The sequence below is a fragment of the Paramormyrops kingsleyae genome, chromosome 21 (genome assembly GCF_048594095.1).
Source record: "Paramormyrops kingsleyae isolate MSU_618 chromosome 21, PKINGS_0.4, whole genome shotgun sequence".
Classification (NCBI taxonomy): Eukaryota; Metazoa; Chordata; class Actinopteri; order Osteoglossiformes; family Mormyridae; genus Paramormyrops; species Paramormyrops kingsleyae.
Genome location: NC_132817.1, coordinates 7953435 through 7980494, shown reverse-complemented (window position 1 = coordinate 7980494; position 27060 = coordinate 7953435). Strand labels below are relative to the sequence as shown.

The 27060-nt window shown below is 48.1% G+C and overlaps 1 protein-coding gene across 2 annotated transcripts; it reads right to left on the bottom strand.

Annotated features, from left to right (window-relative positions):
* Positions 1 to 119: 119 nt before the first annotated feature.
* atr (ATR serine/threonine kinase) lies at positions 120 to 26936 on the bottom strand. Of its 2 annotated transcripts, none has more exons than XM_023824448.2 (47): positions 26762 to 26936; positions 26515 to 26606; positions 25433 to 25585; positions 24423 to 25312; positions 24167 to 24333; positions 23631 to 23813; positions 23048 to 23232; positions 22766 to 22918; positions 22473 to 22671; positions 21676 to 21929; positions 20985 to 21172; positions 20794 to 20894; positions 20525 to 20696; positions 19565 to 19735; positions 18988 to 19182; positions 18705 to 18890; positions 18460 to 18555; positions 18217 to 18347; positions 17978 to 18121; positions 17190 to 17283; positions 16911 to 17036; positions 16478 to 16684; positions 16233 to 16346; positions 15282 to 15397; positions 15002 to 15122; positions 14599 to 14736; positions 13799 to 13988; positions 13490 to 13662; positions 12903 to 13067; positions 12472 to 12563; positions 12281 to 12372; positions 10985 to 11162; positions 10541 to 10729; positions 10069 to 10228; positions 8738 to 8917; positions 8508 to 8650; positions 8268 to 8365; positions 6884 to 7116; positions 6541 to 6675; positions 5928 to 6128; positions 5641 to 5784; positions 5103 to 5253; positions 4508 to 4664; positions 4182 to 4335; positions 1820 to 1971; positions 1319 to 1424; positions 120 to 456 (listed from the first exon to the last, which is right to left on the bottom strand). In XM_023824448.2, exons 1-47 carry the CDS (start codon positions 26818 to 26820, stop codon positions 283 to 285), a joined length of 7902 nt encoding a protein of 2633 aa, XP_023680216.2. In that variant the 5' UTR covers positions 26821 to 26936; the 3' UTR covers positions 120 to 282. The 2 variants fall into 2 exon arrangements, with proteins under 2 accessions (XP_023680216.2, XP_072560323.1); XM_072704222.1 differs by lacking the exon at positions 26762 to 26936 and adding an exon at positions 26305 to 26383 and having other exon boundaries at positions 26515 to 26591.
* Between the last annotated feature and the right edge of the window lie 124 nt (positions 26937 to 27060).

Below are 27060 nucleotides of genomic sequence, written 5' to 3'. Positions count from 1 at the left end.
CAATGGGTCGTGGCCAGTTTGCCGTCTCCAGGCTCTCAATCTGCCCAACAACACAGTTGAGGGATTAATGGCGTGTAATTTACACACAAAGACACACAGAATACCACGAACATCCCAGCCACTTGTCAAATGAGCACATTTTATTGAAGAGCAAGAAGGTACTGATACAGTTTTTAATTTTATTTTTTTAACCAAAAAAATGGAAAACAAAAGTGCAACAAGTGAGAGAAACATCAATAGTGCAGCGAAGGATGTGACTGAGGGGTCCGCGAGGCCCAGCAGTCACAGATAGGACCCCCAGCCCAGGTACATCTGACACAGGAGGTTGTCATCAGTGGCCTCGTGGATGAGGTAGTGAACGTGGCCTTCGATGGACAGGGGCAAACCCATCACCTTGTTTCTGTTTTTGATTGCTCCCTGTAGGCGTTGCTCGATGTCCAGGACGTGAGTTTTTGCCTGGGGAGGGACATCACAAACCTGAGCACTGCTTGGTCATCGTCGCTTAACATTTATACTACTTGTGAAAACAGCTTTAATAAAAACAAAATGAATTTGGTTACAATGGAGAATTTCTCTGATCCATAGCTAGGGAACGCCTCAATTACTGACCATTTATAGTAATAAAAACAAATAAATTTTCAAAACAATGCTTGCCCTTATGACCAAATCCGGTATGCCTGACAGCACGGCATGCGGGCGTGAGAGAGATCTTTGAGGCAGAAGGCAAAACATGCTGTTAAAAATGTCCACTCCATGAAGGATAAAAGAAATGGAATATGCAAGGCTGGAAAAGTCGTAAGCACATCGCGGTCATGTCTAGACCTCCATGATTTTCACTTAGTGACCATTTCACTTAACGACATGGTCAGCGAAGCAGAACTCCGTCGCTCAAAGAGCAGTGGTCATAACCTCAAATAACTAATTTCTAAATATGCTGTGCAACTTCACCCAAAGAACCACAACACAGTTTTAGTCAGAGGTACACTACCGGAGGTAGAAATGCAAACTAACATTAAAAGCCATTTTCCAATTGCAATTCATAAGATAAGGCAATTCCTTCTTACGTTAAGCAAGCATTTTGGTGCTTATTTATAATTAGCAACTATTCAAGTAGGATGTCAAATTTAAATGAAATGATGGCTTTGGCAATCAAATTGTACTGGGCTAAACATTTCTGACAATAAAAATGGTAGGAGTTAAACAGCCTTCGGCAAAATGCTATGATCTGTTAGAACATCCGTGAGCGCATCTGTTAGCAGGGTGGAAGCCAGCCGCTGTCTGGTGTGGAAGAACGCGCCTGGGTCAGTGAGCACACTACCTTCTCGTTGAGGATCTCTCCAGATTCGTTGGCCTGTATCTTAGAGGACTCTTTGGCTGGCTTACTCCACTCCACCAAGGGGTCATGAAGGAACGTCTTCAAGACGCTGAAACGGAGGGATTGGGGATACATTTGCCATCATGATGCTAATCCTGAGAGTGAACCGATAATCCCAGTGGGACCTGCTATACTCTGTCAGTAAAACTATGACTCGATTTCTATTAATTATTCATGCAGGCCATTATCTTGGTGGATTCTTCATTGTGGTTTATATACTGTATGAGGACAGTAGGTGGCCTGATGGTTAAAGATCAGCACCGAAGAAACTGTTGCAATATATGACAGATATTAACACTCCTGAAGAGTAAAAGCTTAAACTGTAAGCTTCGGCGAAATGTCCAGCTACAAAAAATACGGATTGCGTTTCAATTTAAAATAAAAATGGGAAATGAACGGCTAAAGTCTCGCTTGTTTGGAAGCTGAGTTGGCTTCGGCTGGTACCTCATGAGGGGCTCTCTCTGGTCCCTCATCAGCCGCAGTGTGACCTCGCAGGCCTGCCTGAAGAGCCCCTCGGTGCCCATGGGGCCCATGGCGTGCACCATGTTCTGTGTGAGCCGGAATGGCACCACCTCCGGCACGTCAAAGGTCTCACCCTGCAGGGGAAAACATAGAGGTGAGTCATGCCCCTGTCCGGCAAACCTCGTGCTCTCTCTCCCCTGTTTTGCTCCTGTTTGGTTTATTGTATGTAGCACACGGACAGACACGCTCCTGTTTAGCTCGGCGTATGTAGCACACGGACAGACACGCTCCCGTTTAGCTCGGCGTATGTAGCACACGGACAGACACGCTCCCGTTTAGCTTGCCGTATGTGGCACACGGACAGACACGCTCCCGGTTGGCTTGGCGTATGTGGCACACGGACAGACACGCTCCCGGTTGGCTTGGCGTATGTGGCACAACGGACAGACACGCTCCCGGTTGGCTTGCCGTATGTGGCACACGGACAGACACGCTCCCGGTTGGCTTGGCGTATGTGGCACACGGACAGACACGCTCCCGGTTGGCTTGGCGTATGTGGCACACGGATAGACACGCTCCCGGTTGGCTTGGCGTATGTGGCACACGGACAGACACGCTCCCGGTTGGCTTGGCGTATGTGGCACACGGACAGACACGCTCCCAGTTGGCTTGGCGTATGTGGCACATGGGCAAAAATGCCCCTCTAATTCCACAAGAAAGCAGCTGCTACGTCTGTCTCTGTTATATGGGTCGCGTCTAAGTCCAAGTCACTGAAATGTGGCACATGGACTCGACTCTATAACCCAACTCAAAAGCCGATCCAAAGGTATAAGTAAAATCTGATTAAGCTAGTTGTCATTTGTCATCTTCCTTCCCATTCTGACAGGCTGAGCAGATGGGTGGAGCCCCCTGGTGGCCACTGGGCCCTAAGCAGCCATTTATACCTTGTTTCCACCAGCACAGGGCTGGTGCTGGTGCTGGTACTGGTACTAGGCTGCTTCTCGCTTGGTGCCTTTTGAGAGCCTGCCTACGTTACCACTGGTTTCAAAAAGAACAGAATGGAAATGTTACATAGGCAGACGTGAGAGCAAAGTAAAGTTTAATATGAGTTCCATTTTGTTTTTGGAATTATTTTGATCTGATTTGCATTTTAAGGTTTTATAAGCCACCAAACTGAAAAAATAAGCCTTTAAGTCTCATAGTTTTCAGAGTCTGCACTCTGTCTATATTGCCTGCATCCACTTTTGTCTCCTTAAAACCTGTATTTCTGTGTGTAAGTGACTTTATTATCACTCACCGTTGTCCTTTTATAGAGCAATAAAGGCAATAAAAGAGTTTGCTAGAACTTTCCTGTCCGCCTCATGATCTCTTTTCTACTTGAGTACCACAATATAATATTTATTCACCCTGAGACATGATTATAATTCATTATTTAATCTGGACAGATCGATCTTTCATATTCTTCTAACAAGCTGGCAAGTTGTTTCATTGCTGGTACTGGGGATATTAGACACAACTATATCGGTTATGTATTGAATTTTCCGGGTATCTGGAAGATTTGTATGCTTTAGCCTGTCCCACTTTCGCTGCCGTTATGGTTCCAAATTTTGCAACCAGCTTTACTGGAGTGCCATGCTGGAGCCGTTTCTTCTGGCCTAGGGTCAGTTTTGTTTTGCGGTGGAAATGCACAGAACCAGTTCCGGTTTGGAAAAAGGCCGGCACCGTGTTGATGGAAATGAGGCATTAGTTTGCTTATGCCTTGGGCTCGCTCAACAAGGATGCACAAATGAACACATGATCGAGACGGGTGGCTAACTACCTACGGGAGTGCTGGGGTCTGTAAGGGACACGTGAAAATCCCAACAGAGTGAAGATGTGAAGATGGGTGACACTGTAGCCAATCAGCGAGTGCTCACTGCATTCAGATAATTCATTCCAGCCACACAAATACGGATATTTAAAACTAAATGAAGCCACAAACGTGCTTAAAGAAACCCAGAACATAAGTGGAACTGGTCCAGTAATGAAAAATAATTCAAACTTCCCATCATTTAACAAAAGGTATTCAGAGATCACGTAACTACCTCCTAGACTTTGCTGTATAATATACTGTCGCACTAGCATACTATATACTGCTGGACACATTATATAACGGTGTACCATGTCACCCCCATCTTTATTATACACCACGGGCTACCCTGTCTTGTACAGTAAACGTTATTCTCAGTTATGGGCAGGATCATGACCCCCTATAAAAGCCTCTAATGTAACATCAAATGACAATAAAACCAGAATGAAACTGAGCGCTTGCCAACTGGCAGCCCTACCGGCCGACAGAGCCCACCTTGTTAAACAGGCAGTTGAAGTCCACGTGGACGCACTCCCCCGTCAGGGAGTCGAAGAGGATGTTCTCGCCATGCCGGTCGCCCAAGCCCAGGATATAGCCCACCATGGACATCACGGCCGTGGAGCGGCAGTAGGCGGAGCGGCTGCTGTACCTGGGGCGAAACATTTCCGTGATGCTCTGAGCCAAAGACTTACAACACCAGCATGGTAATAATGACGTCCTCATCGGGACTTTTGCAATTAGAGCCTCCATTTTTGGATTCATTAGCAGATCAACTGCGGTGAATCGATCTGATGGCCTTAGGCTGAGCAGGGAGTGAATACCATGAGGTGGGATCGGGGAACGTGCGGAGGAACCACTCGTGGAAGATGGGTGGGTGCCGGGCGCAGAGCACCTCCTTGTAGAGGGTCAGCTTGTCCTGGACGGAGGCCGACTTGGGCAGCATGCACTTACGGAGCTCTTTGCCAGTCATGTGTATTCCTGGAAGGAGGTGGGATCAGATCGAGAGGAGGACAGGGTCTATGGAAGCACATTGGCTTGATGTAGAGTGCTGTTATCTCATGCGTCTGTATATCTCCACAGTACTGTATATCTCAGTTTTCTTTCATAGTTTAAAGATTTAAGGTTTAAGTTTAAGTACGCTGATGACTGTAAATCATCCCCGGGGTGTGATTGTGTGTGTGTGTGAACTGGCATCCTGTCCACAATATCCCCTGATTTATGTCATGTGCATCCTGGGATAAACTCTAAGCTCAGTGAAACCCTGCACTGCAACATCAACCTCAAATCTGTGCACTAGTGGTGTTCTAGTAGTGAAGGTTACATCAAATCAGATGTAGTAAAACTAATGAAAGAATGAAATAATTAATAGAAATAAATATGCAATGCTATTACAGGGGCTGACAGCAGGGGGCATACCCTTCTCCTTGTAGAGCTTGGTGAGGATGTGGCGCAGGCCAGCCGTGTTGTCCACCCACTCGACGATGCCACACTCCTCGTTGAGCGGAATAACAGCGTACGTCCGGATGTGCAGCTCCCGCCGCCTGGACTCGGCGTCCTTCCGGAGGCACTGGGCAGAGCCAACATCACCCCAGGGTCACCCTCAAGCCCTCCTACCTCCCATCATAAGAAGTGCATTCACTACTAGTAAATTCATCAGGATATACTATCAAAACCAGTGCACACCACTGTGCGTAGCGCTCTCATTAAGTACACAGAATTCTATAAATATTAACGCAAAGTACCATTTAAATGTCATTCTGTTCTATGTTTTTAATGCATGACATCCTCCTGAGATCCATGATAAACGTGCCATTCTATTAAGTCCTGTTGTTCCTGTGCTAAGGCCTTGCCAACTTCCACTTCCCGTCGAATCAAAATTTTAATTAATTTTAAAAATCTCGTTTCCCTGAATCTCAGGAGGATATGGCTGTGTCTGTGTGCGCAAGGGCCAGACCTTGTTGATAAGGCTGTTGAACTCCATAAGTCGGCAGTCCTTCCTCAGGTCGTCTTTGGGCTTGCACATCATGGTGTAGGACTTGCCGTCTGAGCCCTTCAGCGAGATCTTCTTGGGCTTCTGGAGGGAGGCCAGGATCTCAATCTGCAGGGGCCACCAAAGGAATTTTGAGATTTAGTTTTCAGTCAGGTATTTTTTTGGGAAGATGACTCCTAGAAAAGCTTTCAAGTAGAGAGACAGATGAGTCCTAATCCTGCCATGCAGGATTATGGAATCTGTGTGCTCACGTTGTCGTCGAAGCCAGCCAGGTAAACCCAGGGCCCGGGGAAGGCGTCGTGGGCAGGATTAGCCCCGCTCGTAGAGGGCAGTGTGGGGATGAGCACTGTTTGCCTAGGGATGAGGACCTGGCTGAAGGTGGGTTCTTGAATTAGGCGCTTCAGAAGCTTGAAATGGACACTCATGCTGAGGGTGGTGCTGCTCCCGTCCACCTGAAACAACCGAACCAGCAGAAGTGGGTAATTTAGGTCCAGAATGTAGAAATACTGATCAAAATTTTATTAAATGGAATATAAAGAGTCACAGTCACCGAGTACTCAACTGGTTGGCTGAAACAAAACCTTTATCTGGATTTGTACTTTCTGGACCTGAACTTTCCACCTCTGCAAACCAGATTGTTGGTGTCCAAGGGAACAGGCACCTAACCAGAACTCTCTCATGACCCCAACACTGAGGAAACGCAAGCTGTTGAACAAGCTTTGGATCTTGTACCAGTTTGTGCCCAAAAAGACTAATGTCGTACACCAACACCAGGGGATGACCTGGTACTGGTTCCGGTGACATGCATCCTCTGGTATCCCATGACACACGTCAACCAGAGCAGCGTTTTGCGGTTTTGGTTACCGGTTTGTTGCAGAGCTCCAGCAAGTTGTCGGTCAACCGGGTGGTGTCGCTGATGAACTTTGCAAGCGAATCCTGCAAGCTTATCGCCTTCCTGAAGATCTCTTTGCACCTGTTGGCACGCATGGTGTAGGAGGACTGCCAGGAAGAAATGGAACCTTTTTAAATATTTTTATTTATTAACAACACAAAGCCCTTGACTTAAGGCACCTTCATTTCCTGATAAACGACTGAACCCTACTATGATTAATTGCCTTTAATTGCAACTCGACAGAATTCAGATTTATTTAGATACTACTGGCACTTCATTGTTTGTGTACCTTATTTTCCAGTGTCTCCCACTGACCTTGGACACAGCTGTCATCATCCACATGGCCTGCTGGGGATACGCCAGGAAGACCTTGGCAATAATCTGGAGCAACACGGCAAAGACCTCGTCGTTGGAGTGGCAGATGCGGGAGATGAGTTGGGAGAAGGCCGTGAGGAACTGGTATGGTGACAGGTTGCTGGTGTGCTCGCTGACGACCGCGTTGATCTTGGCCAGCTCGCTGCGCATCTGGAGACGGTCCTGGCGGCCCGCTGACCCATGGAACCACAGGCAACAACGACATCAACCTCAAATCTGTGCACAAGTGCTGTTCTAGTAGTGAAGGTTAGATCAAAGTTTCTGCTGCAGTAAAGATGTGCACGAACATACAAACATAATCAATATATTACAATCCTTCAGATATATAACATGCATCATACTGTAGCAGTTTCAGCAAATTGAGGCTCAGCTGGCTAAGTGTACAGGCATGAATAGTCATGTCTGCAGCCTCTTGAGTGAGGCCCTTAACCCCCAGCTCTGTGGGCACTGCTGCAGCTGGCTGCCCTTCACTGCCAGGCTCGCTCTCGCCTACATGTTGTGTCTGTGTGTCATGGAGAGCAATATGAGGTAGGCGAAATGAGAATCTCCCCACAGGGGTCAATGAAGTATGATCATTTCATTTAATGAATTACAGCACGGATCCAGCTCACTTCGGTTTTCCACTACAGAAGGGGGGTCGATAAAGGGGTCGCAAAAATGACATAAAACCAAAGAGACACATTTACTGTTCACATGGTGTACATCTTGATTTCCTACGTGCTAATTTCCGCTAGCAAATCTGTGAGAATGGCTGTCTAATGTTAGCATCAGGCACTACTGGAATTAGCATCCGCCTGCATAAATTTGCATTACAAATCCATTCCATTTAGCTGTTCTGTAGTACTTTTTTTAAGTAGGTGGTTGGAAATTTTCAAGTTCTGAGGGAACAAATCAATACATCACGATGAGCGATGCTACTAAAAATGAATAATATATAGAATATGCCTTTTTTTTCCTTCAGATAATCCATGCATATTGACACAGAACAGCGGTATCTCCGTGCATTTTGACCCATCAGATGGTACTGATGCAACCAATTCACTAGTAAGCAGCTAGCATGCCGGGCCATGTCAACATGGGTACTGGTTGGGTACGGCTTGGTTCATTTACAATGGAAAACCGTCAGTTCACAGTAAGGCTCGGGGACAGTTCTGCTACGGCAGTGGAAACACGCCAAAAGTTGCCCAAAGAGTATGAGTGTGTATCCTGGTACCCACCCAAGGTGTCCCCTGGGACACACTCTGGACCCTGTGATACTCTCCAGGTTCACTGCAGCCCCGACCTGGATGAGTGCTTACAGACAATGGATGTCATATTTTTGTACCTTTTTCCGATTCAAAAACCTTGGCTCCAAAGTCCAGCCAGAGCGTGAGCATTCGGGGCATGGCTTGGTAGATGTACTGGTTGCCAAACTGGAGAGCCCTTTGGAATGCAAGGTCAAGCGAGGAATTAGCGGGGAATTAAAGAAACAATGACAATGTTGGTCAGAATGACTTCAGGCCTGTCGGATGGATACAATGAGTTGGGGGGGGGGGGGGGGGGGGGGAGAGACAGTCTCACTCACTTTCCAAAATAAGTGACGATGTAGCGGATCAGGTTGCCTTGCTTCTCCAGCTTGTTGTCCGTGACCTTGGGCATCACCTTATCGTAGTATTTGGCCAGGTAGAAATTCCCATCCTCCCATTCAGGAAGCAGGTTGGTGATATCCTACACCAGGGAATATGAAACTGAGGCCAAGCCGGGTGACAGAGACCTTACTTTCGGGAGAAGACCCGCTTCACCACCCGCTTATACCTTGTAGGCCTTCATGATGGCGTTGCTCTCGAAGTTGGCCGTCTCCTCCATCAGCCGGCCCACCAGCAGCATGGCCTTGCCCTTGATTTCGATGCTCTTGCGGTCCGTGAGAGGCGGCTCCTCAGAGAAACACTGCTCGACCCCCTTCTGCAGGACGATCAGGGCCTGGTGGACGTCACCCTGAGGCGGGAGACAAACCCCATTGGACAATTCATTTATTTATTTAGCCCCATCAAAAGCAGGGCTGGCAATAAGCTGCTGTATATGAAAAGGAGCATTTCAGCTGAGCTTAATGACTACCCAACTGAAGGCAGGTGATGAGATATCCCAGATATTGAAACACACCCTAGCCTTGATGTCGAGACATATTTTACTGCTTCTAATTCATCTCACCTCCACAGGCACATCTTACATCAAAGCCGTACATTTTCTTTCCATATATAGTCATACAACTTTGAAATTCATATTTTCCCCATTTGTAGGAGTAGAAGCAGGAACGATGCTATGATTCTGGTATAAATACCTTTTTTTGTATGGTTAGACAGGCAATGGAAATGTATAACTGTGCAGAAATAAACCATATATTACATAAATACATGACTATTAAACTATTATGCAACTATTAAAATACAAGTAGCTAAAGTCAGAGGTGGATAGTTCAGGTCCAGAAAGTAAAAATCCAGACCAACATTTTGTTTCAACCAACCAGCTGAGTACTCTGTGTCTGTGACTCTGTGTCTGTGACTCTGTGTCTGTGACTCTGTGTCTGTGACTCTGTGTCTGTGACTCTGTGTCTGTGACTCTGTGTCTGTGACTCTGTGTCTGTGACTCTGTGTCTGTGACTCTGTGCTCAACTGGGTGGTTGGAATGTGACTTTCTGGACCTGAGCTATCCACCTCTGGCTAAGTTTAAGGATACAAATAGAAATACAGTCGCCCCTCGTTTATCGCGGTTAATCCGTCCCAGACTCTACCGCGTTAAATGAATTTCCGCAAAGTAGGATTCTTTATTTCTTTATTATTCGGCTGCACCTGGCGTTGAAGGATTTGCGGGGGTGCTCGAATACATAGGCCTACAGTCCATACGTACAGTAATTTAAATTTTAATTGTAATACAGAGGTGTATAATTGACTCAGACAACTGAGCGTGCACTGTATCATTTTCACTGTCTATCAACTTTTTAATGAATAAATGTATTTGGGAAAAAACGCGATAGAGTGAAGCTGTGAAAGTCGAAGCGCGAAATGGTGAGGGATGACTCTACCTCCTTAAAAAATAAAACCCGAGAACCGAATTCAGCCCAAGCATGGCTGGCAGAGACGAGGGCCCACCTTGGACCATAGCCACTTGGCCTTCTCCACGAAGAGTTCTGAGAGCCGCGAGTTCTCGCCGTTGAGGAGGGCGTTGTAAGCCGTCTGGTGGTGGCCCGCCCGCCGGGCCACCCTGGCACTCTGCAGCCAGCACTGGCCCACCAACTCCTCGCTTTCCAACCTGTGGGACATTCACATGATCCGCTTTCACCCATGTGCCACTAGGGGGCGCCACATTCCGGTACATATGTGTAGCTCTCGCTGGAACAAATATGTGGTGCATATTTCAAAATGTCATTACAGTCCCGATGTTGAGTCAGCATAACAAAAATAGAGAGGGTGTCTTACCCAAGATAACATATTCAGTTTTATAGCTGTAGTTAATCTCCAGGGATGCAACTGTAGCAGCTCTCATGAGAGTTAAAAGACCAACCTGCTAGACCCAAATAACATGCTAAAAAATAAAAAAAACAGGACGGAGAAGTGCTGGTACCGCTTGCTGAGGCCGAGGATGGCACGGCGCAGAGCCAAGATGGGCTCCTTGACCCGGAAAGAGTTTTGGATCATTTCCAGGCGGGCCTGCCAGTTGAGCATGGGCTCAGAGCCCTTGGCGCCTGCGTCCTGCTGCCACTGTCTCTGCAGCTCGGTGAATGCATGCTCCATCTCGCATAGCATGTGCAACCTGCCAATCATAGAGGATGCACTGACTCTCAGTCCCGCCCCTTTCACCATGCCCCACCCCCCCAGAGATGTCAACTCAATGCAATACTGCCACCTGCTGGCAGAGGGGTCAGGAAACCCACAAACTGTTAACCAGTAGTGAGCAGTGTGTACATTAAGAAGTGGTAAAGATGCAAATTTAGACCCTAGTGGGTCTGCTAGCTTCTTCAAGATCGGACACTTGTAAACATTTCCGCTGTAATTTGGCTCACGGTACCTGAGAATATACTCATATCCTCTCTGATACGTCCCCCATTCGAAGCTGGCGGCAGACAGTGGGACCACCTGCTCCTTCCGGGCCAGTTTCAGCTTCCCGTAAAACATCTCGCTGTCCTGCTTCTTGGCCGCCAACAGCATCTGGCCCAGCCGTACACTCCAGGTGCCCGATTTCCGGTCTACTGACCCAGCCAAGGAGTGAGTCAGAACTCAAACAGAATCATGGAAAGGCCGGCAGAGCGCCGACTCAAACCGGATGCATGATTACAGAGTGCTACATTTACATTTGCATATTTAGCAAATGCTTCTGCCTAAAGAGATATACAAGGCAAATGGCACATTGCAAACATTCTTGCTATCAACATTTGGCTTTATTGGCTGCCTGTGTTGTGTGGCCTGATTCTGCTGTCAAGTCACGTTTGATATAGACCTGATATGCATTATACACATAAATAAAATGTGAAATCCTACTGAAACTCACATATACAGTACCAGTCAAAAGTTGGGACACGTCAAGCCGCCCACAAAGGAGATTGATAGTGTCACATGACCTGGCCAGCTGACCAACAGAAATGGTTTTGGAGGAGTTAGCAGAAAGTGAAGGAAAAGCAGCCAATGAGTGTTCAGCATATATGTTGGGCCTCCTTCAGCTATAAAAGTATCCTAGTAGGTCACCTGAAACTGCTGTAGAGGAGACGGTAGGGTCAGCTCGTTCCCGGAGCAATTGGAGTTAAGGGTCTTGCTCAAGAGCCCAATGGTGGCATCGCTCTGCTGTCTCAGGGATTTGAACCAGTAACCTTCTGAGTGCCAACCCACAGAACTGCCCCCTCCACCCAACAAACTATTTTTTAACACTTTTTTTGGTCAGTGCATAACTCCATATATGATATTTTATAGTTTTGATGTCTTTATAATTATTCTGAAATGTAGAGAATAGCACGAATACATGTAGCTGTGTTCAAATATTTGACTGGTATTGGATCGGAGGATGTAGCACACAGGCGCAGTGTGAGATCACTCAGAATGGATCTTGACTCCAACTCTTTTCACAGGGCTCTCTGTGCAGTACGCTCACAGAGACCTCACACCATCGTATCTATAAATAGATTGTCACTGTCAAGCAGAGGGCAGTATCTGAGAAAGAGCATGTTTATGCATAAAGTTATGCAACCTTTCCATAAAACAAAGAAGCACAGAAAGAGCAGATGGGCCAGTCCTGGGCAGTTTCACCCGAACCTCACTCTACGTCAATTCACCCAACTGTGAACCAACATGTCTGCCGAACACCGCCTCGCACCTGATGCCAGGTAATCGTCCACCAGATCCCACTGCGTTAACTTCCAGGCGGCCTCAACCCGATAGGTGTTCAGTTCCGACTTCCACTGCGGCCTTTAAATAAGGGGGAAAGGGGCAGAAAAACAAGCATTAAAAACATGTAATTTTAATTTGGAATGAGGAGTAAACAATAAACTGAAATAATTTCTGTACCTGTTAGCAAGTACTCCATTGACTTGGGTGATTACGGTAGAAAGTTGTCCAAGTCCTAGCATAGACTTAATTACTCCGTGATAATGAGCTATCTACAGGGGAAAAAACAGGAAAGTAGGGTAAAAATGATTAAAACGTGACTGTAACCTCGCTCACATTAACGTTGCAAACAAGAGCAATGGAGTCTTCATGACTCATAACTTCAGAACTGGGGCAGGACAGCAGGAAGCTACTGTGCGTACTTAAGGAAAACATACGTGAGGAAGAGGAACGGGTCCAGGGAGGAGAGAGAGAGAGAGAGAGAGAGAGGGGGGGGGTGTCAATGAGAGGACTGAGAGGCGCTGGTCTGGTGTTACCCAGCTGGACAAAGGGTGAGACAGCCGTGTAGGACACCCCCTTGGGGTAAGACGGGGGGGGGGGGGTGCGCCTGCCTGGTCAGACTCCAGCTGGATGGCCCGGTCGTAGCAGGCGGTGGCGTCTCGCAGGAGGCCGATGCTCTCGTGCTCCAGGATCTGCTCTCGCAGCGAGGGCGCCTCCTTCCGCAGGGCGTTGACCCCGCGCACCCCGTCCGGCTCGTGCAAGGCGGCGTACAGCGTCTGGGGGGGGGGGGAGCGAAGGAGGTGGTTCAGGCAGCGTGCTTTAAATCATGGCCGACAAGCATGTTACCATAAAGCCCACAAGGGGTTGGTCTACAAACAATAAACTCCACTGAAATTTAATGAGGGCTGGCGTCAACAGACACTGTTTGCTTGACATTGTCCCAGCTGTTCCCATTTTTTGCCCCCTCCCAGCAAACCTTAACCAATCAAGAACGGCAAAAACCTGGCTCAGGTGTGCTGGGGCTGGGGAGGGAGTAAAACTGTGGACTGTCTGGGGTCCCCGAGGACTGAGTTAAGACACTCCATCTTAAGGCATGAAAGAAGCCTTCATCCTATAAACTCTGTGTGCTAACCCTTCCTCAGCTCTCTGATGGAACGTGTGACCACCAATGGCAAGGCATCCCACGCTCTACGAGTACCTGCAGGAAGGTCAGGTGGTCCTGAATGTTCTGCTTCTTCTCGATGATGAAGGACTCAAAATGCATTATGGCACGGGTGTAGACTTTGGAACGGTAGGAGGCTTTGGCCAGGACATCCTGCGGGATGCGGTTCAGGAAGGAGACAACGCTCTGGTACTCACTCTTCTCCCCGTCTGGCAAAAAAAAAAGTTAGACCATAGGTAGGCCTTCCATGGGGTCAAGACAAGCTGTGATTGATAATATTATAGGCCCTGCTCCACTGAACAGGTTTAATATGCCAGGGAGGTCATGGGGTCAAAGGTCACTCACTGCCTGCAGAGCGTGGTTCATGCTTGCCAGCATTCAGTATGTGCAGCTTGTGGCGGGACCATTGAGTAAGGTGGTCTACCATGGAGAAGACAGTCTGGGTGCTCAGCTGACTCAGTCCGGACACATTCTCCTGCGAGCGGCCCGTGCACGAGTCATCCTCCTTCAATACGGCCATCATCTCCTCGCTCACCTGTGGGAGACACGGGGAAAATGCAGTTAGACCTTTAATTCTTACACGGGAAAAAAATGTGGATCATGGGACCCTTAGGAGGCCGATGCAGTGTCGTCAAAAGTATCGAAAGTACAGAAAGCATCGATTCTATTGTGTATATCGATTGGTATCGATTGTACAGCCTGCACTTCTGGTTCACTCTGACCACTGGGGCTCGTAGACCACCAATGTGTTTGCCAAGACCTGCGAGCAGTCTGACACATGGTGTGTTACTAAGATGACTGGTTCAGAAGCGTCAATGCATCCACCACTGCATGAAGAGTTCAGCTGGAGTGGTATCTGTAAATACTTGAGCTTTGTATTTTGTTGCTTTAAAAACATTAAAATATGGTATGAATGTGTTTATATATTGTTATACACATGGCATTCACAGAATGTGTTTCTACCAGTGTTTTTGTAGTCAGTTTAACATTTCTGCTTTAAGACAACAATTGCAATTATTTTTACCTGTCGGTTGTGTTTGACTCCATATGTGTGATTAGTCCTTCCATGTTGATTAGTGTTGATCATTCGGATACAAACAAACAACACACTAGTGTGATGTCATGGTCTAGGTGCGAAACTGTACCTCCTTCTGCTCTTCTTGATTCCGCCCCAGCAGCACGTAGACCAGGATGTGAGGCAGAAGATATATGGTCACTTTGTAGTCGTGTTTTATAATAAAACTGCAGCAGTTGAAGACCTTACTGGCAAGATCATGCCTAACCTGCAACACAAAACAGCAAGATCCTCAACAAAATCTTAAGCAGTTAGTAAAGATGTTTGTCAACCATGATGTTATATAACTGTTTCCCTACCCAGGCCTCAGGGACCTTCAGACAGTCCACATTTTTGTTCCCTCCCCACTCCTGGTAATGTGGACTATCTGGCAGGGAGCTGAGAGGGAGCAAAAACGTGGACTGACTACAGATCTCCAAGGAACGGATTTGGAAACACTATTATAGAATTCCATCGCTTGTGAAGATCCTCACTTTACTAATCAGATAGCCCGCCCACGTCGCTGACCAATCAGAAAAATTGCTTCCACAGCTACTGAGGTAGATGGGTTTCTTTAGCTTGGACCAGTTCTGGACCTTCTGTGAGCTTTTGTACCTGGAAGTTACAGATCAATCGAGAACTTATTTCAGGCACTGAAATTAATAACAAGACAAATAACAAGATTAATAGCAAGACAAAGCCATACTCCTATGGTTTACAGCCAGTTTCCCAATGTATCGGAGATACTTGTGGAGAGCTCCGCTTTCAGCTGACCTGCTGTTGAGGTGTGGCTCCAGGATCTCCTGCACGTGCTCAGGAAAGCGGCGCCACAGGCGTCGACCTGGGGAGTCTGAACGGCCTTCGCGGCACTCAAATATGGAGAGGAGCTCCTACAGGACAGGGAATGATGGAAGCCAATAAAATGAAGGGGTAACACTTTGCTTGACGTGGCACAAATAATAACTGAGTGACTACTGAAGTACAAATTATGAACAAATATAATGGTAACGAGATAAAAGATGCCCCATGATTCATTAATGATAAGCAAACATGAGATCAGTATTTCACTTGTGTTATTCATGACTTCTTCCTTCAGTAATTCACAAAGGTTAACGAATTAACACATATGGCAACAAATATTGTTACCGGTTGAGATAAAACATGCATCACTTGCTTCATTAATGACTTAGTTTGTGGTTAATTAATGCAATAGTAATGAAATAATGCTATATTATTTCTGCCTAGTCAAGTAAACTGTTACTAATGAATGATAGAACACAAAGCATGTGTTAGGCTGCTGTGCGGCCCAGCGGGTTCGGCTCTGGCAGGATAGCTGTAGCTCTGTTGGGCCACTGAGCAAATCCCTTAACCCCCAAAAACATTCTGGGGTTGCCGGATAAATGGCCTGACCCTGCAATCGGACCCCAAGCTTTGCGGTCATCTGTATACATGTGTGCGTCTCAAAAGGAGAGAATGACAGGATATGCAAAAATAAGCATTTCAATGTACGGTACACGTACTTGCACAAATGGAAAATAAAGCATTATTTCATTTCATTTTATGTGAAAGGAATATACAACCACAGTTTGGTAGGAACCTATGTTTCCTTGCCAAATACTGAACAAGCAGGACCCCCGGTTTGTTCCTGAATTAAATGTCAGTGTATATTCTTCCGGTCATTCCGTTTGATGAATGTTGGGCCTGAGACCTTGGCCGTCTGCATACCTGCATGCCGTACGCTGCAGAGTCCTGCGCCCTCACGTTGTCAGCGCAGGCCAGGAACGTCCTGGTCAGCAGAGTCAGCAGGTCATAAGCAAAGTTGGCATCCTCCACCCCACTCTGTGGATGCAGACATTGAGCTATGAGAACCCTAATTACTTAAGAAAATGTGTAACTATTTTAAAAGGCTGTTGTGATAAGAGATGATGTATAAACCACACTGTTGCCTCGACGGGAAGTCTCGACCTTACCACAAAGGTGGAGCGCTTGCCATGGATGTGTGGGGCGGATAGGTCCAGCCGGCCTGGGTCGATGGCCCCCAGCTCCCCCAGGCACTCCCCACACAGCAGCCTGGCCTCAGGGTTGGCATCCTGGCATCCCTTCAGCAGTGCCGTCACCAGCTGGGATATCACCGGTTCTACTGTCTCGCTGTCCATCACGTACTTCAGCAGCTTGTCCTGCCAATAGAGTGCCAGGACACTGAAAGGAAGTCCCGCCCCTAATGATGACCACACTACCAACCAATAACTTGCTATGACATCGTCAAACTGTCCAATGTCAGGGATCTATGACTACTACAACACAACAGCCTATACCAGTATAATCTACGATTACACCTATTCGTAAAAATACTCCCTTCAACTCCCTTCATAGATGAGCAAGCCATGGGCAGATCCTCCTCACCTGGTTCTTGTACATCATCTTCTTCAGGCTGGTGAGGGCGTGGATGCGCACGTCCACATTCTCATGCTGGATGGCCCTCATGGACAGCTGCAGCTCCATCTGCAGGTCCGTGCTTTTGGAGGATTGCTGTAGAGGGCAGATGTTAGTGTTGTCCTCAAACTCAACAATCTACCCATCCATCAACTAAGACAACCAGTCAGGTAGAACTGAATTAGCCTGGACAACGTGACTACATGTCATGATTCTGCACACCAACTAACAGACTGCAGCGGTACTGACCTTCCTATAATCCTGTAGCACTTTGTGGATTTCCTTCAGTTCTGGATGCTCAGGCAGGAAGTAGATCTCATGCAGGAAGTCTTTAACTTCATCTCTAGGATATGAGAAGATATTAGGGCTGGGCGATATCATATCGATATTATATCGCGCATGCGCAATAATCACCAGGGCTTCAGATGACAGGTGAAGCATTTGACCGGACGCCAGCTTTTCGGTGCTATACGGACACTAATTCACGCCCATAATTTGGTAAGAGGATTAGTAGTATGGCTTAAATATTAATGAGATGCGTTTTGTGATACCCAAAAGTTAGTAATCTGTATAAACTTCATGTTTCTTAAATTTGATTAGCAGAGCACCCCACATAATACTGTTTTGGTATATTACGGTTTGGTATACTACGATTTGGTATACTACGATTTGTATACCTCAGTGCAATACGCACTGAAGTCGCAGTGAAGAGCAGCCACGACATCGTTTAAAAGAGGAGATCTTGTTTATAAACAAGGTAAAAAGACGTCGGCGGTGTGGTGGTACTTTTTGCAGTTCTGACACATTTACACATAAGTCTGACACATAAACTGCTTAAGAAATTGTGGGCGTAAATAAATGTCCGTATAGCACCGGCCAAATGCTTCGTCTGTCATCTGAAGCCCTGGTGATTATTGCACATGTGCAATGCAATATCGATATGATATCGCCCAGCCCAAGAAGATATAGCACTCCTCAGACTTGAAGATCATTGGTCGTTCCTGCGTCAACTCAACTCAAGGTCACTCCACACACACCTGTTCTCCACTATGAGGTAGCGCATGATGACGGCAGTCTCCTTGGGCTGAATGGGGATGAGGGGCAGAAGGGCCACGATAACGTGACTGAGGAGGGGGCCCAGATAGGCTGGCTCCAGGCAGCGTACAAAGCAGTCCCATGTCCTTCAAAAACATATAAAAACACACACCAGTTAGGCTAGCGGTGATTGCTAATTTCAACCACGGAACATTACGGATTCTTGAGCAAGACCACATACTGGCAACAGAGCTCCGGGAAGTCGTCCGTGTATCTGAGACCGGTCCGGAGCGTGGTCATCATCTTCACCCTGACTGAGCTGATGTGTTTGGGTCCCATCAGCTTCATCAGTGCAACCAGGCTCTCCAGAGCCTAGACCATGAGGGGAGAGAGAGAGAAGAGGGTTTAGAGCCATGTTGGGCCGGCTGGACATCTTTGGTGATCCTCCTGATTTCCCAATAGGGCGTCTGGGACCTCCACCTACCATCTTCTTCTTGTCCTTCTCGCCCACACTGGAGCTGAGCAGCTGCATGTTGAAGAAGGCCAGGATACCTAGCAGCTTGGGCTGCAGGTAATCAGCCTACATAAGAGAACATATCCATGCATATAGGTAAAAAATTCCCAGAACATGTTCACCTTGCTCAGCTGCAAAACAGTTCTGCTACTGAAACTGCTGGAAAGCTGAGTTCTAATCATGTTGACTAGGCACGACCCCGAGAGACGAGTTACCATGAGCTCAGGTGTGGTGATGTCACAGGGTCCCCGACAGGGGTCATCGCTGGAAGCGAAAGAGGCGAGGATAGCGAGGCCGTTGAAGACCTGCTGGTAATGCTCTCCGAGGCGAAGCAGCAGCTCGTTGTGCAGGCCCTGAAAGTCTTGTCTCAGCAGGCTACCCAGCTCAATCTCAGTCTCGCTCTGAGGGGGTGGAGACAGAGAGGAATACATCACAAGCTGCACAATGTCATTGGGTGAAAGGAGATGGGGGCGTGGCCAGCTCAACAGGCCTTTCTACCTTTAGGTAATGGAAAGCTCTCTCCAACTCGTCTTTGGCGCAGGAGCAGACCAGGTGTGAAAATATATACTTGAAGTTGTTGATGAGGATCTCTCTGCGGTTGGCGCCGAGCTGCTTGGCGATGGTGCGGATGAGCGCGGAGGCCGTGGGGCTGGCCTTGGCAGCGAGGTACGGCAATAGCACCTGTAGGGTTCGCTGGAGGCCGGCCAAGCGCAGACAGGGCGGCTCAGAGATGCTATTTTTGGGAAATCTCTTGGGCATTTCACCTTTGCTCACGGGCAGACCGAGCTCTTTTGTTCGCTATCTTACCCTCTACTGTCAACTGCTGCTCCAACAAAGGAAATTTTTTTAGATGGTTTTGGAGCAAAGCAACTCAACTCACAAAAAAAAGCTCCAGATTCAATATAAAGTGAAAGCTGCAAGATATATGAGTAGATAATGAATAATAATAATGCTGTTCAGTAACAGTAACTATAACAACAACAAGAAGAAAAACTACAGGAAGGACAGCCAGATTTCTGCGTGAAAGCCTTAGCGCTGATCCAGCTGGAATTCCATGACGAGAGGAGCCGCTTACACTGAGGAAGCGGTTGAGGTCCGGGAAGTCGAAGACGTGCGCCACCTGCGAGAGCACGTCCAGCGCCAGCTCCCTCTGGCGGGCGACCTCCTCCTGCAAGGCCCCGCTGCTCTGGTCGGGGGTGCAGCGCAGGGCCGTCACGTGACGGGAGTGCAGGGATTCCACCAGGAACTGTCACGGGAACAGGAACGGGGCTCAACCAGGCCTTCTCACAGACATAAGCGGCGCACGGCCACACAATCCAGCATCAAAAGCAGCCAGCTGAGGTGGTCTGGGCATCTATCAAGGACGCTTCCCTGGAGAAATGATGTCATGTCCAACCGGGAGAAGACCCTGGGGCAGATCCAAGACATGCTGGAGAAATTACATCTCTCAGCTGGCTTAGGAGGGCAGTGGTATTCTCCCGGAGGTGGCTGGCGAGAGGGAGGTCTGGATATGCATGCTTAGATTGCTGCCCCCGCAACCCGACCCCAGATAAACAGCAGAGAATGCATGGCTGGAAAGATGGATGGATGGATGGATGGACGGAGCTATACTGATGGCCAACGCAGGTATACATGTCATACATTGTATGTGTACAGCACACTGTTAATCTTCCACTCCAGCACTTTATAAAGTTGCTATCACTGTGGCTATTTGCACATCTTGTCCTGTTGCACCACCTATTTACTGTCATTTCTTACATTGCACATTTCGTGTCTTGCACTGCCTTGTCTCTTATTGCACTGCCATTTATCCTATAGTCCCAGCATGCACCTGTCCCCTCCCTTGCGACTGTGGCATAAGAAGAATTCCACTGGGTTCCTTGGAACACGTGACAATAAAACTCAAAACAAATGACATCAACACTCAATATGTTTGCAGCGTGGGTGGGGTTTACTGAGCTCCTGAGAAAAAGGCAGCGAACCTCCCCCAGAACCTGAAAACCTGAAGTCCTGGCACCAGAGAACCCACCCATACCTGGCAGACCGGGTTCTTGTACTGGCTGAAGAAGGACTGCAGCTTCACAGCCCGGAAGGCGGCCAGGGCCCGGATCTCGGTGTAGGCCGTGACGGATACCTGGCTGGACTTGGACAGCAGGCAGTGTAGGAGGTGGAGAAGGGCAAAGGACACCAGGTTCCCCTGGGCGGCTCTGCCACAGAGAGAGAAGGAGGTCCTCCTGGTCAGGGTCTCACCTTCCCAGGGTCAAATGAACGAAAAATAAGGAGAACTGGCACTGGTGGCCCTACCTGCCAATTTCACCAGTGGTGATGATCAGGGTGTTTTTCAAGTTGTTGTTCCTTCTGGTCTTGGCGCTGGTAAACGCTTCTTTCAGGCGGGAAACCAGAAACTGAAACAGAACCAAGTCACATAATCACAAACAAGTCACATGACCACATCCTGGCGCTAAATTTCAGACGTCCGCGGATATGGAGCCTACCTCCTTGAGGTAGCCCTCCCCGCTCCAGGCCTCCAGGAAGTGTTTGATGTTCCTGCTAAACACCATGCGGACCCCTTCGTCCGGGTCCTCCATCAAGTCGAGCAGGGCGCCAACCAGGGCCCGAGTGTCCGGATCGCCTTTCATCAGGTCCACGTGTTTGCACAGGTGGGGGATGTTGCCTATAAAACCTGGGGTGAAGATCCAGAAGCACAGGAGTCACCTGGGAGGAGGGGCTGTGGTCACTCGGCCGGTCAAGAGGGACGTCCGCTAATCGTAAGCGAGTGATGCTGAGTCTCCTCATCCTCGAACCCTGACGCTGTTTCCCAACTCGAGCTCAGCACAGTGTTTCATGTAACTTTATGTAAATCTTAACTCTACTTTTCAGCACAGTCCTACTAAATGTATTATAAGACAGTGTCAAATTAACTATGTTTAACATTGTTTCATAAAGTGGAAGGAAATTCTGTTAGAAATCAGCCTTGGGAACAGAAATAATCACCCATCTTAGAGCGAAGACATCTTGACAATATGTCAATTATGTGTAATCTTCTGGAATTAACAGAATAATGTTGCCCCAGATTTTTTCAGACTACTGGTTCTGCAAACCTGCAGTCTATAAGAGTTCTGAAGCTCTTTTCTAAAGCTGCACTTGCCCTGGTCCTGAACACGCATCCGCCCCCAAAGGAATCACCTATTTTAACCGCGGGCTCCACGTCTGGTTTGAGGAGCCTCAGGAATGGGGTGAAGATGGACGCCCCAATGGTGGTGGAACCTTTGGGGTGAGAGGTTCCGATGGCAAGCCTGGAGCACAGGAACGTCTGGAGGGGGGTGGCCACTCCGGGGGGGACCAGGAGGGTGGAATTCTCAGCCAGACAGCAGGCCAGGGCGCCAGTGATGGCCGCCAGCTCCTCCTTCACCTGCGACGCGTCGTCTTGCAGCTTGGGTCTGCGGAGGACAAAGAGCGAGGCCGTCAACCACCAAGAAGAGTCCACTACGAAAGAGAAAGCAAGGGTTTGTCACTTTAGAAAAAGGAATTTTAAAGTCTTTATCCATCCATTTTCTGTACCTGCTTGTCCTACGCAGGGTGATGGGGGTTGAGAACCTATTCGGGGGGCTACGAGCACAAAGCAGGGAATGACCCAAGATGGGCTGCCAACCCATCGCAGGGTGCATAAAGTATTTAAGCAGGGAAAAACATACGCTATACGACTAAACAGGTGGTGTGTGGCTCAAGGTTAGGTTAGGAGGCCGTGTCTGTTAGCAGAAGGTTGTTGGTTCAAATCCCACAGAGTGCTTTTACCATTGAGCCCTTGAGGAAGGTCCTTAAACCCCCCCCCCAGTCCATGCAGGGACTGTCTGGCCCTGCTTTCTCAAGTGTATATACTTTGGATAAAATTGTCCAAAATTGTAAATGTGAACGTCAGGATTACACGGCCCCTCCTTCTCCACGTAACACCCCCCCTCCCATGACGAGGCGGGCTCACGTACAGCAGGACCTCGTGGATGAGGTTGAAGGACTTGACACCGAGGCGGTGCAGCAGGGTGGGGAAGCCGCGGACGGCGCCGGCCTTCACGGCCGCCTGCGCCCCCTGCAGGACCCCGCGGTACACGCATGGCCGCCACTCAGGGCACGTTTGCCGGGGCAGCAGGGAGAGGAGGTAGACGCAGTGACCCCGCATCCTGTCGGCTGCGAGAGAGAAGCCGGGCGAGGCAACAAGTCAACAAGGATGCTCCAGATAAAACGAACGGCAGGTGCAGGGGATACCGGCCAGGGCACGTACAGAAGCAGGGCGCCACCTTCTGGCTCAGCCCGATCAGGCTGGCGGAAAAGCCAGAAGACTGGTATGCAGAATGTGAGGAGTATTCATGCACCCAGGGTAACGACAGCAGGGCGCACAGGCTCCTGTGGAGGCCAATGTCATCCTGGCTGTTGACTTCACGACAAAAACAAACAAAGAAGAAGAAACATATTAAGGTTTAGTCTGATTGCTAATTATATAAAGCCTTGGAAAGTAATGAGGTTAAACCTGGCACTTTGAGATGATTCAAAGAGCGCCCCTTACAGGTCATATAAAGAACAGCATCAGCAATCCTCACGGTCCTGCCCACGTAGAGCTCCAGCTCAGCTTCACTGCTGGCGCTGCCCAGTGCCGACCGACAGCTCTCGAGTGCCTGGGCCAGCACACAGGGCTGGACCCACACCAGGTCCGGAGCAGCTGGGGAGCTGACGTACTCCGTGGGCTTCAGACTGGGCAGCCACACCGGAGGGGGACATACAGCCTGTTAGATCAGCTTCTCAACCCAGTCCTCAGGGACCCACAGGCAGCCCACATTTTTACTCACTCCCCACACACATGTACCAGGTATTTGGTGTTTCTGATTGGCTGGGAGTGGGGAGGGAGCAAAAATCTGGACCGTCTGGCGGTCCTTGAGGACTGGATGCATGATCTGAATTACTAACTCACTACTTAAAAGTTAACCAGAGAATAACGGCCTACATTTCCCATAAAACATATGCAATAATTTAACAAATGATAACAATTAATAGCAGCTGATGATTTAACAGACCTAAAGTTTTGAGCAATTTCTTTAATGTTTGATAAATGCATACAGGTCATTCATCAAAACACGCCCCGCAGATCCCACCTGCCGGACGGTCCTGCAGGGCAGTGCCAGGTACAGAGAGCAGCCAGGTGCAGCAGCACAGCCACACCCTCCAGGGCATGTGACCTTGGCTGGCCAATGACCTCGTTTGGCTGGGTCAGCAGTGCCTCCAGCTTGCTGCTGGCCGCCGCCCACACCTCGCTCGTCTGCCTCATGTCTGCCGGGCTGAGGTACAACACAGCAACAGAGACGTGTCACCACCAACCTACCACCAAATTAGGTTACGCCGCTGAGATGCTTAATAATGCTTTTACTTACAACTTCCAATTTTATACTATTAAAATGAGTTTTTTCCTTTTCTTATGCAAGAGGTCTCCCTGAGGCTCCAACCGTCAATCTCTTGTTTACATTTCCAGTTACTTGACCATTATGCTACTGGGTGACACCATGTATGGCGCGTTTAGAAGAAAACTACCACCAGCTAGATTAAACCAGTACAGAAAAATCACGCCTGCTGTATACAGTCAGGGACATTTTCTAACACAACACACAATGACAGAAGATATTCATGGGCTTACACCAGTGAGGTCTTTGGTTTCTCTGATAAGGGCTCAACAGACAAGCGCTGTTTCTTTGAAGGAATGCTCTCAGTACTTCCGATGGACTCTGAGGCAGCAGAGGGGATCCCTTGGAGGACGTCAGACCGCTCACTCCGCAAGGCAGCAAAGAGGTACCCCTCCAGGTACTGATGGAAAGGGCAGAAGAATATGAGTGAAATGCATATTCATGTTTCCCTGCACTACTTGTCCTTGTTACATTTGACAGGATACTGACCTGCTGGCTCTTCTGCAGTCCGAGTTTCGCTATCAGTGCTCTGCAAATGTCGTTCACGCGCTCCTTTCGGATCTGGGCGGCGCACTCGTAGCCCAGGGGGACGAAGCCCAGGAGAAACTCGAAGGTCTCGCAAAGCGAGGTCTTCACCTCCTCCGAGTCCAGCTCCTCCAGGATCCCACCCAGCAGCAGCTGCTGGAGCTTCACCATCAGCATGCTCAGGTGGACCCTCTCGAACCTGAGGTGCACGTCCCTCTCGGGGACAAACACGCAACGGGACAGTTCCCTGAAGGTGCTGCCGTAAACGGTTATGTCCGTCTGGGCTGCCGTGCTAAGCATGTCCAAGACGTGTAGGTAGGCTGAGAAGAAGTGGTGCGCCTGTCTCTCTGGGAACCCGCCCAGGTCAACGATGCGAGCCAGCATCTCCAAGGCGACAGCCATCAGTTTCGGACCCCCGTGCACCAGCACCGAGCAGCCGGTCTGCCATACTTTATTAATTTCTGGTCTGAAAAAGACACCCTGCAGGAAGTCACTTAGGATGGTTAACGTCGTGGCCTGAAGCGTTTCCACGGCGTCTACCGCAGAGATCTGGAGTGTCGCGGGTATCAGGTACCCAACTTCCCCATCAGGGGTCACCAAAAACCTCTCAAGTGTGACTGGCCACACTGGGGACCCCGTGCTCATTTCACTGCAGTAGTGTCTTTTGTACACGCCAATTAGGTCCTGGCAAAGTCCAATGAGCTCCTTGGCCAACACCCCAAATATAAGTGCACCTTTGGCCCTAAGAAGATGCAGCAGTGAGCAGATGACTGAGGCCAGTTTCTGGTGCAGACCCTCACATGCTGGGGCAGCAGCGATCCGCAGGAAACGAGCGATGATCCATTTACTGAAATCTGTCAGGGTAAACAGCAGACAAGGTGCATGGCCCAAGGTTTTCTGTATGGCATTTAGTACTGAAATGTACTATTTTCATTCTGACGTTTCTCCTTTTCAGAATAAGGACTCAAACTCACCTGTGCAACTCTGTTGCACATCTCTAACGCTGTCTTGTTGACATGTTGGGTTTACAAACATGAGTGGCGATGACTTGATGATGTGCTGCACAAAATCCAGCAGCATCACGCAGGCCGGCTCGGAATGACTCTTCTTTGACAACTCCAAGGCCACTATGAGTAGGTATGTTACAAAAAAATGAGACAGTAAAATTAAGACCTGCAAATGTTTTCATCAGGGAGAGTGTAAAGAAACATAAATTTTGATACCAAAACCACCCCTCTATGTTCAGTATTAAGGAAGTTATGACAGTTTTAATATTCGGGGAATGGCTAATTTCCATGTATTGTCTTTGCATTAGAATATAACAAAAGCTGTGATCAACAAAAGTGAATGTTCAATAACTTCCTTGTGGGTTGAGATAACTGAATGAAACTTTCAACACATACAGAGAAAGTTAAAGAGAATCAGATAAAACACTAAACAATTAAGTTGGATATCTATTTCTCCTTTTAATTAGTTAATTAGTGTGACGGACAAGACTAAAGATGCAAAAACGCAGTGACCGCCATGACACTCAGTCAATCAGACAGGCGATCTTCGGAACGGTAAATAACTGTCTCGGATTCATTTGATTTTGATGAAACTTCACCAGTTAACAGAAAAAACAATAGAAAGAGCGTCCAATTAGCTTTTGTTATTGTCCAAAGCATAGATTTTGGTTTAGAACAGGTTGAACTTGATGAAAATTTTCGGCGCAGGCAAAAATGACAAACCCGTATGATCAAATTGAAAAATTCGAATTCGAGGCTGAAGAGGGGAATCCTAAGTATGTCATAACAAGGATTCTCGCAGAAATAGCCGATCACAGACAGCGCACTGCCCATTTTACCTTGGGGTTACCCTGTGTTGCACCTATATCGCATAGCACTGGCAACTGGCGGCCGGGATTCCCGTGGATTGTAACATACCTACCATGAGAATAAATGAGACCGCTAATCGCAATACCCAGTGTAATTCACCTTAAAAGCGCAGCGTAGTCTGCATATTCTGTCAGTAACAAGTGGATAACATTCTGTTCTGCAGCAGAAGAGAAACTTACCCACATCGACATCAGTCAATATCCTGTCAATAAACTGACAGAGGATTTGACGTGGTTTTTGCACTACGCTGTTGTACTCCGTGGAACTGGCACTAAAAAACATATACCACGCGTTAGCTACATTGAATTTGCAATAATTTTATCATTTATAAAGCAGAACACATGCGGCAGCACAGGTCGCGAGCTAACAAGAGGTAACTCACCAGGACATGGAGAGACTGCTAACGCGTTTCCTCATAACACTTACCTTCCAAGTTCCTGCAAAGCAGGAATCATGGCTGACATTTCTAAACCTGGCTCCAACATGTTGAAGACTCGAAAAAGCCCACGCAGGAAGGAAAAAAAACACTCAGCTAAGAAAGCGCAAGTCCATCATTACCAGAAGCACCGAGACTCCATTCAAAAAGTTCGGCTCATATTGGGATTCGAGTACGGTGTACCAGAAGGGACAAACGTCTCGCGTAAAACCGATTCGCGTTTAATAATTCTGCTGCACATACGGTGAACTCACGCCCCAGCTAAAATCGTGTTTAAAAAGGTCGTTTA

What these genes read in the sequence shown, in the direction of transcription:
- atr (XM_023824448.2), bottom strand. Translation starts at nt 26,820, where the DNA reads ATGTTGGAGCCAGGTTTAGAAATGTCAGCCATGATTCCTGCTTTGCAG. An exon ending in ACCTCAACCGCTTCCTCAGT is followed by an intron (nt 19,183 to 19,564) that starts GTAAGCGGCTCC and finishes GCCGGCCTCCAG; the next exon opens with CGAACCCTACAGGTGCTATT. An exon ending in ATCCTCGGCCTCAGCAAGCG is followed by an intron (nt 10,229 to 10,540) that starts GTACCAGCACTT and finishes AATGTCCCACAG; the next exon opens with GTTGGAAAGCGAGGAGTTGG.